The sequence below is a fragment of the Sinocyclocheilus anshuiensis genome, unplaced genomic scaffold (assembly GCF_001515605.1).
Source record: "Sinocyclocheilus anshuiensis isolate Anshui unplaced genomic scaffold, SAMN03320099.WGS_v1.1 scaffold319, whole genome shotgun sequence".
NCBI classification, from domain to species: Eukaryota; Metazoa; Chordata; class Actinopteri; order Cypriniformes; family Cyprinidae; genus Sinocyclocheilus; species Sinocyclocheilus anshuiensis.
In genome coordinates, this window is record NW_015552566.1 from 982,951 (window position 1) to 997,015 (window position 14,065).

General features: G+C 38.2%; 1 protein-coding gene across 1 annotated transcript in view; it reads left to right on the forward strand.

Annotated features, from left to right (window-relative positions):
- dph1 (diphthamide biosynthesis 1) overlaps positions 1–14,065 on the forward strand; it is a 134,160-nt gene that overhangs the window by 92,926 nt on the left and 27,169 nt on the right. The window contains exons 6-9 of the mRNA XM_016455660.1: positions 6,557–6,711; positions 8,619–8,740; positions 12,461–12,529; positions 13,341–13,497. Of these exons, the coding sequence (XP_016311146.1) occupies positions 6,557–6,711; positions 8,619–8,740; positions 12,461–12,529; positions 13,341–13,497 (503 nt within the window). The remainder of the gene's footprint in view (positions 1–6,556; positions 6,712–8,618; positions 8,741–12,460; positions 12,530–13,340; positions 13,498–14,065) is intronic.

Sequence of the window (14,065 nt, forward strand, 5' to 3'; positions counted from 1 at the left end):
TATAATGAATGCCACTATAGCCTAATTTGTGTTTTATTTTATAGTTTAATATATAATTTTATAACTACTTATTTTTCATTCTCGTTCTGTTCTGAATACCATTAAATTTAAAATATTTGATGTAGAGTGAGAGGAACTAAATAGTCTGCATATTTACCAGTATTAATATACATATAAATTACATATATTAATGTAGCCTAAGTGATTGCAATTACAAGGTTAACGGGTGTTTTTGGAGCCGGGTTTCATTTCTCCGTGTGGTAAACTCTAGGGGCGAGGCTTCAAAACCGGGGTGTTTTTATGGGCGTGATATTCAAATGACGATTGTTTTCTGCCACCACATTATCAACGTGCGATCATTCATACGATGAGATTGGCGGCATACAAATGTTTCATGAATCACACGTGAACTCTGTCGTAAGTTGATTTGTGCGCACAGATCTGCGCTCATTTCTACGTTAGATTGATAAATGAGGCCCAATGTGTTTAACACAATTATATTTTTTGAATAAAAATGAAATGTATCCCTGACTTCAGGAAGAGACATAGTATGGAGCATATGAAATACACTCCACACTACGGGCTGATCTGACTACAGAATTGCAATGACTGATTTGCAACTTTCCCTTAAATACTACCAGAACAAAAACAAAGAAATCTTTAAATCGGTTGTAAAAACATAAAATACCTTTTGGTTGTTAGGTTCTGTGATCCAGGGTCACACCTGGCTGGAGATAGATAAACATTCCCACAGGCCCTAAAGGGGGACACACCCCCTCCTCAGCAGAACACAATTCTACAAAAGTTTTAAATCTTGCTCATAATATAAATGACTACTGTGAAATTGAAACCAATTTACCAATCAAACAAAGACCTTTAGAACGATATCAAACATGAAAGGGAAACAACATATTCACAAGATATAGCACATGTGGCATATGGATAATCCTTGCTTTGTGGGGAGAAGAGGGGCGAGTCAGAGGCAGGGAGGGGAGAGGGAGGACGGGGGTCGTAAATGAACAAGGGGAGAGGTGTTGTTTGTTCTCTTTGGAGATATTTCTGCAAATCTGCGTCCAGGGCAGATCATACTTAAGTACCAATGAGCAGGGCAGGGGGCTCTCCATTAGGGATCTCCTGATTTCTGTCACTGGCTTAAAAATGTATGCATATAATGTTGTTTAAGTCTATACACCTAGACCAGGGGTGGGTAAACTTGGCCCTTCCAGGTCACTTTCCTTCAGATTTTAGCTCCAACTCTAATCAAACACACCTGAACCAGCTAATCATTGTCTTCAAGACTACTAGAAAGCTACAGGCAGGTGAGTTTTATCAGGGTTGGATCAAATCTCTGCAGGAAAGTGGCCTGGAAGGGCCAAGTTTGCCCATCACTGACCTAGACTGTACTATTATTTTGAATTTCATCCAATTATTGTTGTTTTGTTTTCTTTGGGTTTACCTAATCACTTAGTTATCATCTCATCAAGATTCAAAAGTAAATTAATATTTCTCACTTATGCCAAAGTATAGAAAAATTGCATTGATATATCTTGTAACTAATTTGATTTTTGCTTTGTATTTTGTCCATTTCAGTTGAAACAGTGATTGTTTTTGGACAATTTAATCTGTATTTGGTTACACTGAATATTTTGCTGATACTCTTATTGATGAAGGGGGTGTTAGAACCAACAATTGTTGATTTTGTTGTAATGCAATTTATTTTATTGTTTCCAAAAACAGTGTAAGAGCTTTTCAGATCATCTTTTGTTCTCACCTTGACCATCTTTTTAAGTACATAGATTTAAGGGCTTTTTGCCAGAGACAGATTCTATCTGACCACATCAAACCTCTGACCAATGACAAATGCCATGTATACTTTTGCTGTTTGTTGTGCCATATGCTCTTTTGAAAACACAGGATTCCTTCTGCATAAGTTCACATCCTGTGTACTGCCTCAGAAAGAGGGACAAGCAGATTCTACCATGTTCAGTGCCTGTTCTTGTGGAGGTGTGAAGTATTCAATGGACGTTTTGCATATCTATGAAGGGTGCAACACCATTCGATGAAGATCTCTCATACAGGGCTGAAAGGAGAACAAAGACTGACCAGCTGCCACTGCAACAAGTTTGGACCAGAAGTCTGAAGATGACATTTGCACACAACAGAAAGCATGTTTTCATGGACTATGTCACCTTTTGCCTCTTTAGGTGTGGCCAATGGTGCCAAGGGGGGACTTTGTAGGGTCAAAAATGATCAAAGACTTCTGCTTTCCTGTCTCAAACCTATCTTGAGTAACAAAAGGGCCATTTAGCATTCCAGAAGGCACAAAAGTGCTGATATTGATCAAAGCCTGTAGGCCAACATGCGCATACATCGGGGGTCTTCTAATTGTCACACCTTTTGCACAGTGGGTGAAGTTGTAATCTGCTGATTGGTCAGTTTGAATGTCTCGCATTTGGTTTTTAGTCACATGGTCAAGGAAGAGATAAAAGAAGATTGCAACTGTTGCTCTGGCCTCTTTCTCTTTGCTGCCTCTTTTGGCGCTTTTCCATTGCATGGTACGGCACAGTATGGTTCACTTTTGGGGGGTTTTCCACTGGGTACAGTACCTGGTACTTTTTTTAGTACCACATCGGTTGAGGTTCCAAGTGAACCGTACCGTTACCAAAATGTGACGTGTAAACTCTGCTGATCACTGATTGGCCGGAGAGAATCGTCACTACCTGCGTCACTGAACTTGCGACACAAACTCAACAGAACCGCTAGATTTAAATCAGCACAGCCAGCGAAGGATCGGATGCAACTGTTTTGAACGAGCGCACCTTTTTTAACAACCAAAAAGTGGCTGTTTCGTGGTCTGTTGAAGAAGTACAGACGTTCCTCTCCTTGATAGCAGAGGAGCGGATCCAGCGAGAGCTTGATGGGGGCGCCGCGGAATGAAAAAGTTTTTCAGGAGTCGCGGCAGTAGAGGCGGCGCAACTATAACGACATGTGAATAATCCCGCCCACTCTAAAGCGGTACTAAACTGTAGGGGAAACACAAACCGAGCCGAGCCGTGCCGAGTCGTACCACGCAGTGGAAAAGCGCCATTTCTTTGCTGGTGCTCTCTTCTCGGGGCTCTGCCCTCTCTCCTTCTTTTTTCTCCCTCTCTCCATGCCCCCCTCTCTCTTTCTGTCTCAGGTAATATTTTACATACATATTGGGTACAATTAACTATATGTTTTACCATCCTTCATCTATTTTGTAACCAATTCAGTGTAACCATAACAAAATATTGTTATTAAACCATTTCAATTATAAATTATGTGCTAACTAGTCTTGATTCAAGGTTAATATTGAAGTGCTACCTATTACAATACAATATAGTCACTTAATAACAACGCTCTCCCACATATTTAGCTATTCTAACTGCGCTTATTTCCGTCGTTGGTATAAGTGGCAGTGGGTGGTAATAGACTAGAAATGTACAGTTTTATACCATCGTGCTGACAACGTTTCTTTAGTCATTCGGCAATCCCGCAGCCTGAACCACTGTAGGGAAACCACCCTTACAGATGGAGACCGTGACTGAATTCATGACTTATTGACAACAGCTGTAATTGCAGTGAGTAAGTGCTCTCAGTCTGCCGTGCTAATTGGATAAGAGAAATGGATCGATTCCACTTAACTTCAACCCCCCCGGCCCCTCCACGTCTTTTTCTTTTGTTTTCTAGCACCTGCGGAAAGAGGTTATTGCCTCTTGTGTGTTTCATGCCTGTATAAAAATAGCCCTGTATGTATGTATGTGCATTCTGACAGTGACCCACTTAAATGCAAAACTTTCAAGAATAAAACTTTTATTGCCACAGTCGGTAAAATTTTTCTTTCTCTCCACTCAGTCATGTATATCAATTCCTCTAGTAACTAACTGTAAACATTGTCTTTGACATCTATTCAGTAGCTCTGTTCTAAAACCTTCCTCGTTGCTTATTGCCTATGAAGGCAGCTGCCTTCTAAGGGATCATCCTAAACGCCACGGAAACTTATTTGGAACACTCTACATAGGTAACAACTCGAAGAAGCAGATTGACATGCAGTTCAATCAAGCTGTGATGTTAGCATGTCGCTAAGCTAACAGCACAGTACTCTAAAAGCATAATAATAACACATAGCACACAAACATGAACACATGCGCACAAACTATTTTTAACCATACTTTTAAGTATTGAATGAAATATTACTTTATAATAAATATTTCTCTCACTTTGTCCATCTTTTCCTGAGATTTTCAAAAAACGTTTTTAAGCATGGTAAACCGTTTTGGTTACCGTTGGAAAAAAACGCTGAGATATTTCCACTTTGTATATGTTCCACTGAAGAAAAAAGTCATACAGGTTTGGAACTATATAAGAATGAGTCAATTTTGGTTAAATTACTCCTTTAAAATATGCAGTGCTTTCCAAAATATGTACTCTTTCATAGATGTCTCAGCAATGTGTGTTTGCTGAGAAGCCTCTGTTGATCTTCCTGCTTTGAGAGGTAGATTTACTTCCTCTCTTCCCACTTGCTTTACTGTCTTGCCGTCTTTTCTTACATGGTTAGATGGGCTCCGTGTTTAAAACACTCCCTAAAGGTGGCATTTGCCTAATAGCAGTGAAATGGCCATTAGAGCATGGGCTTTAAAGAGAATGCTACAAGAAGAGCAGCAATTATGACCATCAGCAGTAAATGATAATGTAGATGGGAGAAGACTGAAGCCCGCCTTCCTCTTTCAGCTCTGCTGTCTTTTAAATGGGGTGTGAAATGAATGGCATTAATAGCAATTGTACGATTTTATCTTTTCTTCAGTTACTGTCATCAGTAGATCTGAGGTAGGCTGACTAACACAAACTTTTCTGAGTTTTCAAGACATTTATTTACTTTGTTGTGAGTTTGCAGTTTATGACAATTAACTATTATGTGCTAGTTTGTGCGGGTTGTACTTATACTATATATATACTATATACGTGCATACTTGTACAGTAGAACAAAGGTTGAGAAATTTTTCAAGTAATGCAGTACTCTCACAGTGTGAGATTTCAGATGGATCTAAAAAGGAATGGTTTATAATAAAATGAAAAATCCAGGATCATTTACTCACTCAATGGCATTCCAAACCTGAATTCTTTATTCTGTGAGCACAGTTGTTTGAAAAACGTCTTCTTTTTTTGGACCCCATTGACTTTCATTATATGGACAAGACAGTTGAAACATTCTTCAAAATGTGTTCTGTTGTGATTCTAAGAATAAAGTCATACAGGTTTGGAACAACATGAGAGTGAGTAGGCCTAAATGATGACAATTTTTGGGTGAAAGAAATTGTTGTGCCTATTTTTTCCGCCAGGTGATTCTGTTGGTGCATTCAAGTAATGTCAGAAAGATAATATTTAACGTGTTGAACACAGACTAAAAACTCAAAATATGCAGTGAAGTGGCATCTGTATTACCCATAAATTTGTTTACAACAATGGATTTTTTTTTGTTTACATTTGACATAAAACTAGCAAATTTGCATGTTCAAAATTTGTGCAATTACGAAATGATTCAGTTTACAATACCTTCATAAATTGAATGAATAACATTAAAAAAGCAAAAAACATACCTGATGCACATTCTTTATTAATCATTTTGTAGAAGTAGAGTTAAAAACACTTGCTGTATTTTTTTGTAGAAAAGATACATGCCATCTTGCTTGGACCAAAGGGATTTGAACGCATCTGGCGTCCTAATTACGACTTCCAAAATCGTAAATGCAAACTTCACAGAAGGACTTGAGTGCACCATTTGATTTGTGGGATCATTTGAGTCTGTAGCACAAACAATGACTACGTTTACATGGACGTCAGTAATCTAATTATTTACCTTATTCTAATTAAGCCAATATTATGATTATGGTGTTTACATGAGTTGCTTTTAGAATATTCCTTTAATGTTCCCGTTTTACATGTTATAGTACATAGTTCGATTAAGGGCACATGCCATTACGTCCCCACTTGACGCCATCCGACGTCCCCTCCAGAATTTCACGTATAAACATATAGTTCGTCTTCGTGATGATGCCATGTACAGTTTTGTGTGTTTCATTTTTAATTTTATGAAAGCTTCAAGTGCAGTTAATTATTTGTACGTGCATACAGACGATGGCGGTGTTGAAGCTCTTTTATTTGCCGTCAAATGGTTGAGCACTGCCGTGTGTGTATCATGTCGCAAAATGCGGCGAAAAGTCCAACGCGGCGCTAATAATGTGATTAAGGTGTTTACATGTCTATTCTGCACTTCAGTAATGTGACTAAAATAGGAATACTCCACATGTCTTCATTCGATTTCTGTTTACTTCGAATATGACTTTAGGTAGATTCTTAATCAGAGTATTGTCTTAATCGTGTTCAAATCGGATTATTGTTGTCCATGTAAACGTACTCAATGTTGAACGCCAAATTTAGATTTTTCAGGTTAGAGAAAAAATAGGAAGTCAACCTACGAATGAAATAATCATTTGGATGTGTGATGAGTGAAATATGCTAATGTTTGTGTCTTCAGTCCCCATAGACTCGACTGAGGGCATCAAGATGCTGTACGTGTTTGTGGACATCCAGATTGACACTGCCCACTTCCTGGACACACTCAGGTTCAACTTTCCCCCTGGCCACTCGCTCGCCCTCGTCAGCACCATCCAGTTTGTGGCTGCTTTACAGGTGACCTTTGACCCCCCCGCTTCTTACTCAATGATAACTATTCCCTGCAGTTAAAGATGTTCTCTGATTCGTTTACTGTCTCTCTTTCTCTCTATCACTTACCGTCCTGCTTCAAAGGTCTCTGACAGCACATAAGGCTGCGCGCGCGCGTGTGTGTGTGTGTGTGTGTGTGTGTGTGTGTGTTTGTTTGCTCCTATAATAGTGTGTGTTTGTGTATGTGGGTGTGAAATGCAGTTAAAGTTATTTTGAACTGCACAAGAGGAGGAATTATCAGAAGTCATGTTGCACTCAGCACTCCACCTTACATAAGTGTGAGATTTTCTTCCCTTCTTTTTGTTCCTGTTTCGCTCTCTCCTCCTCGCTGTCGGTTTCACCCTCCTGCCTAAAAATGACCCATGCTATTTCTGGAAATAGCACGGCCTGTGTATCATGTGTGCGTAGGCCCATTCCCGTGCTCTGGGTGGGTGCTGGGGGTCAGAGGGGTGTGAATGCACACGTTTTATGTGTTTTTGTTATTTTCTCTGCTTGTCAGAAACAAAATCTTAACCGTAATGTTTCTGCCCCCGTTGCATTACTGTGGCTTTCTTGCCTTAATTTATTTGGCACCATTTCTTTGCTTCCTTTTCATTGGAAAGGAAAGCCTGTAGGTGTTGGGAGATGTGCTGTGGATGACTGTTTCTCTGATTGTATCTGTCTCTCTTTCCTTCCACTGAAAAGAGCCAGTGCTCGGCCAGATCTGCTAGCTTCTCTCAGAACCTGACTATATTACTACACAAACAAGCAGCCTTTGTTTACAAGTCTTGAGTTTAAGAACATATTTTAACATCAAGAGTAGTTTGATTCAGCAGTATTATGACATCAGGAGCGTGAATAAAATGATAATGAATAATGAATAAAATTCATAACAATCAGTTCACATGGTGTGAAAGCTAGCATTTAAAAGTTCATAGCGTTCACAAATTATTTTTTTTTTTTAAAGAGAAAGAAATTATAATTTTCAGCAAGTACACATTCAGTTAATCAGAAGTGACAATGAAGACAAATTTGTAAAAAAAAAATTTTTAAATCTGTTTTAAGTAGATACTGCTCCTTTGAACTTTCTATTCAAAGAATTTTGAAAAAATACATCACATTTTCCATAAAAGTATGAAGCAGCAAAACTGTTTTCAGCATTGGAAATGTTTCTTCAGCACCAAATCAGCATTTGTGAATTATTACGAAATGATCATGTGACCCTGAAGACTGGAGTAATGGCTGCTGAAAAATCAGCTTTGTTTTCACTGGAATAAATTACATTTTAAAATATGTCCAAATAGAACACAGTTCTTTTAAACTGTAATAATATTTCTTAATATTACTGTTTTCACTGTGCTTTTGATTAAATAAATGCAGCCTTGGTGAGCATAAGTGACTTCTCTCAGAAATATTTAAAATCTCACGAACCCCATTATTTTGAATTGTAGGTATGTATTATAATTACAGCAGCTCTGATATTCAGTACTTTGCAGTACATTCAGCATCATTATGATATTGCTGTTATACAACAGTTAAAAAAGCAAGAAGTTAATGCTGAGTTCCTGAGTTTCAGACTAAATTTGGACATTTAAAATCGTCAGCCAAAATTGTTCCAAAAGAAGCCAAAGTTAAGTCTGCCCTTTCATTAAAACTTTATTCGGTGCAAACATTGCCCTGCCCTCGGACCTCTGACATTACCGTTTCTTGGTTCAATACCCGCAGGTTTAGGGGGTTGACCTAGAGCCAAATCTTCCAGCCCAGAACCACCTTTTCAAGAAAGGTGAAAACTTGTGGCGTGGTTCCAGATTGGGCACTGGCTTCTGCACAACACCTTTTTGGTAGGAAAAAAGTTGCTTCCTTGGTCTCAGTGTCCCTTTCCTTTCTCTTCTCAGGCAGCCAGTGCAGAGTTGAAGCCAGATTACGAGGTGTTGGTACCTCAGTGTCGGCCGCTTTCTCCTGGGGAGATCCTCGGATGCACCTCGCCTCGTCTGGAGAAACATGTCAATGCCATCATGTAAGGAAAACAGTTCTAGCCCATGTTGAGTATGTGTTGTCATGTAGTAAGACTGTTCGAATGAAAATAAGTCAGTGTGTGTGTGTGTGTGTGTATGTATGTATCAATTTGAAATGGATAGTTTCAGCCCTGGATTCAGATTAACCAATACAGCTTTATTTTATTTTATTTCATTTCTTTTTTTTACCTAATGAGAGCATGTTTTCTAGTTTTTATGTGTGAGGGATTATATCTTCTTGTGGAAGAATTGCATGAATGATCAATTGCATTGAATGAATATACTTAAGGTTGTAATAAAAAAAAATTGCATTTAAATATTATGTTACATTTTAAACCATTTAATGAAATTAATAAGGTGCTCAAGGTTATGCTTTATTGTGGATATAGTTACAGCTAAAAGCATTGCAGGCGTACACTGTGTGCACCCTGTATTCACAATAAAGCATGGCCTTTTATATACAGTATGAAATCAAAATTGACCCTGTTTACTTTAATACGTATCACTGGTTTTATTGTGCACAAATTTAATAGTGCATGTTGTTCAAAAGAACAAGAAAAATACATACACTATCATCAAAATAATTTTCATTCTCTTTAAAACTACTACTCTGCTGATGTGATCAAGGCCTCATGTGTAGGAAAAATAATACTAACCAATAATATTATATGCTACTTTTCACAACCCAATCAAATTCTGATAACACCAAGACCCGCCTCACATTATTACCTGCGGAATATTGTTTCTCTCTGAAATGTCACATTGCGTAAGTTAAATGCGTTGCGAATGCAGTTTCAAGCTGTCTTTAATGAGAAGCGTGTCAAGTGCTGTTGTAACACAGAGACGAGACATTAGGCAGCAGATATATGTGTGTGTGATCTATTATTCTCTGTATCACACAGCGGCTGTGAGCAGCAAGCTCTGCTCCTGTGAGATAGAGGGAAACCTCCTGTCTGTGTGTGTCTGTACACAGAGAGGGTGTGTGTGTGTTTGTGCTTTCTGCCTCTTAATCCAGCGTGCAGAGTCTGTGATGAATGTTAGTCTGTGTGTGTGTGTGTGTGTGTGTGTGTGTGTGTGTGTGTTAGGTGAGAGAGGAAGAGAATTGATGCGTGTTTACTTTAATTTTCACTCATCACCTCTTCATCGGGGCGCCTGTCAACATTAGACATACACAAGTGGTCATGTCACTGACCCCCAAAATGACATGGCTAATATGCAAATAGCCTTTTTCATAGATCATTCACTTTTGCCCTCACCCTCAGCGATCAAATTAAAAACTTTTCTCTGACACTTACGGTGTAGTAATGTGATGTTATATTGCAAAGCCGAATCACCACCATATAATTAACAGCAAATTAAGCTTATACAGAGCCTGACTTTCTCATAAGAAGTAATATGTTTGCCGGGGGTCTGAATAAAGTCCCACGGAGAAGATGATTGCAGCTTTGTGTTGAAAAATGACACAGGTTCATGGCCGATCGGCACCTTCATAAAGTCTCTTTTGAGTTGAGTGGACCATAAAGCGCTCTGTATTTAATCAAATTTGACGAACGCCGCAGGTCTTCATGCAGACCTCTGGTTTCCACTTGGGATTTCTTCTGAAGCAAGAGGGAGCTCTGACTCATTGCCGAAGGCATAATGAACTGAACTGTGGGTGAATGGGTCGGTGCTGTGAAAAGCAGTTTTAAGAACTGCAAATTGGGCCATTTCTAATCTTGTATTCTCAATAGTGCCATCTCCACGAAATGCATCAATTTGTGGTCGTTTAAGTTATACTGTTAAAAGCTGAGCCGGAAAACCTCTGAGCGTTTACTGCCTTTGCTATAAATGCAATATTTCTAATAGAGGCCCTTGAAAGAGACAGTGCAGTAATCCAGGAAAATTGCTGTGTTTTATTATGGCAACATATAAAGGAAAATGAAAAATTTGTGTGAAGGGGGGATTTTTTTGGTGAATGACTATGTCCAACAGCTAAAATAATAATAAAAAAATGCTTCCTTTGCGGGTAGTGCACTATAAGGAGGTAGAAAGTCATTTATTTTTGAAGGTATCCCGTAGTTCTGTGATTTTGTTTCCATGGTTGGTGGAAAGCATTAAAATGGTATCTGACAGAGCTCTTGAACAAAGAAGTCAATTGTTTCACCTTTTTAATGTATGTTTCCATTTCTACCTTTTTCTAAATCAGTGTTTCTTAACCAGGGGGCAGGACCCACCATAGGAGGCCTCGGCACACTTCCGGGGGGCTAAAAATGGCTTAAATGGCTTTAAAAAGTTAGTTCTTTCAGCAAGTGTTATTTTGTCTTGGGAACCCTGTTTATTTTTACTGTATATAAGGGAATTTTAAAAGTGTGATTTCCAGACCTAAAAAAAAAAGATGGAAATTTATATAATGATTATGGTTTTTCCAATTATATCAAGTTCTAAAACATTTATTGGGCAGAAATTTCTATTTGTTAAAAAAAAAGGTCAATAAGACGATGTTGAGTTATATTTTAACACTGATCAATAAAAGACATTAAAATTCTGTTCTGCTGAAAATAAAATAAAGCAAAAATTTTATCAAGCATTTTAAATACTACAGGCAAATTAAGGCATTTTTAAAATATAAACAATAAAAAACTAATTTTCATTATGAGATTTGCAAAAGATTACATTTAACAGTGTCATTAAGTTTTTAGTGTTTTTGAAGATTAACTTGACAGCAAAGATTAGCTAGAAGTAGGGCTGCACGATAAATCGCATGTGATATTTAACGCGCATCTTATCAGTAAAGCCGGTTCTGTATCGGTTCTCAATCACCTGCGTGCTTTCACATTGAGCAGCATTAACTACACAGAGCCGTTGTTCACTGACGAAATGCGCAAAAAATCGCGCAAATATGAACGTGGTTTTGTGCAACCGGCTTTCTGACAAGATGTGCATTAAATATCGCATGCGATTTATTGTGCAGCCCTAGCTAGAAGTAAAAACTGAAAATTTGCTTGAAAAATGAAATTAAACCAATAATATGTTAACATTAGCTGATAACTGATATGGTACAAATATATTGTGCATCCCTACTTTTTTTCCCTTAGCGGGTACAAGGCAGCGAAACCGTTTTTCTTTATCTAACGCAGCCGGTATGTTTGAGGGACAAGAAGAATGAACGATAAAGAGCGTTTTTCTGTCGCTATGTGTGTGTGAGAGTGAAGGATGACTGGTTTAGCCTTTGCTCCAGTGGGCCCTGGGGGATCCCACCCACAATATGTTCCATAGTGTTTCATAAACGTGTCTTAATTAGCCTTTCTAATTGCGGCTGCTTTCCCCAGGGCATCCATCAGGTTTGCCAGGTTAATCTATACTCCCATTAACTATGGCAGGTCTTCTCCTGTTGGCACGGCAGAGGATAATCAGTGTGTTGAGCTCTGCTTGCGTGCTGTCCGCGACATGACCCAATCATATCACGCAGGTTTATTTGTGGAGTAGCTGGATTGTAGCCCATCAGCCTCCGTGTCTATGACTCGCTTTCCGTCTGGCTAATGTTGCCGTGACTTTGGAGTGAGTAGGTCTCACCCTGATTGCTTGCTGAATGTTAGGACGATTCTGATCTGGTTTATGAGTCCTCTAGGCTGAGACCCATTGGCCTTTATATTTTCTTATGCAAATCCCAGAGTTAGCAGAGTTTTATTCCTTCTGCCCTCTCAGACTGTCTTTTTCTCTGATAAAGTTGTTTCTGTCTGTAGTTATCTTGGAGACGGAAGATTTCATTTGGAATCCATCATGATTGCCAACCCAGATATACCTGCCTACAGGTAAACCAATGTGCAATTGTACACTTTTTTCCTAAATCAAGCATCTTTATTGCTATGGCTCATAGTCTTCAGCCATTTTATATTTGGTCTACAAATCCAGCAATATCCTCCAGGGTTGCAGAGGACAGCTCCTTCCTCTTTGCCCTTTTTTGTAAACTTAAACATTAAATAACATATAATAATATATATAACACCTGCCACAGTGAATGATTGAATTATAGGCTGGGAATAATGAGTGCAAGCTTTGTATGGCAGCTTGTTCAAGATGCCCATAATTCTGCATGTTTCATTGCATTATCAAAAATGAAACAATTAAAACGTGTTTTGCACTTATTTTTAGACCAGACATCCTTTTGGCTGCTATTGTAATATAAATAAATAATACTTATTGTTTTAATTTGCGAGAGACTATTATATTATATTATATTATATTATATTCATTACTGATGTTGAATCAAATCCTTTTGTTACATCTTAATTTGATTTAGTACTTTTTAATGTGGAGGGATAATGAAACATTTAGTTGAATTTCCTCTTTTTACATTTAGCTTTGGTTACAATTAACTTAATACATTTTTGTTCATTTCATATTTCTATTTTAAACAAAAAATTAATTACCCAGTGGACAAAAAATTGGAAATGAATCCCATGGAAAGAGGCATCCAAGCTATGAATAGGGACCAAAATATCAGGCAACATCCTACTATCATATTTTCTTCAAAAAAAATAAAAAATCTAGTTTATGAATGTTCTTCTTTCTGTTTTCTTAGTATCTTATTGTTTGTAAATGTGTTGTCCTCCATATTTGTAGGTATGACCCATACAGTAAAGTGTTTTCTCGAGAGTATTATGACCATGAGGCAATGCGGACCACCAGACTGCAGGCCATAGAGAGCGCCCGCTCAGCCCAGAGATGGGGCCTCATCCTAGGCACCCTTGGCCGTCAGGGCAACCCCAAAATCTTGGAGGTAAGACCGTCTGCTACCTTTTATCATACAATATGTTTTCTGTTAGTGGAAAGATGTCTGTCTTCCTTGCTCAGTTCTGTCTTACACCTGAGCTGAAAGACACACACACACCCTGCGGCATTTGCCCGGGAGGAGAGATCACCAGGGGCGTTAATCGATTGTTTTGGGAGGGGCGAGTCGTCTCCCTTCTTCTTCTACTTCTTCTCATTCAAATCCTTCTCTCTTTGTTCTCTGCCTCTTTTCATCTGTTCATTTGTATGTATTTGGATTGGAATTTGTTTTGGCAGATTTTTCCCCTTTTCTAGTTTCATCCTTTTTTAATTGAAATGCATAGAGAAGACAAGTGAGATGAATTCAGCACCTAGACAAACAGACAGTGGATGGTGATTCTGGGCAAGATCTCTGTAGTTCTTGTCAAATGCTTTTTCCATTCCTGAAGCTATTTCTTGGTAATAGTAATAATAATAATAAATTAAAAAATATTTATTTTTATTATTTTTATGAATATAAAATTAAAGTAATAAAACAAAAATAAAATAATAAAACACGCACACACACAACACACACA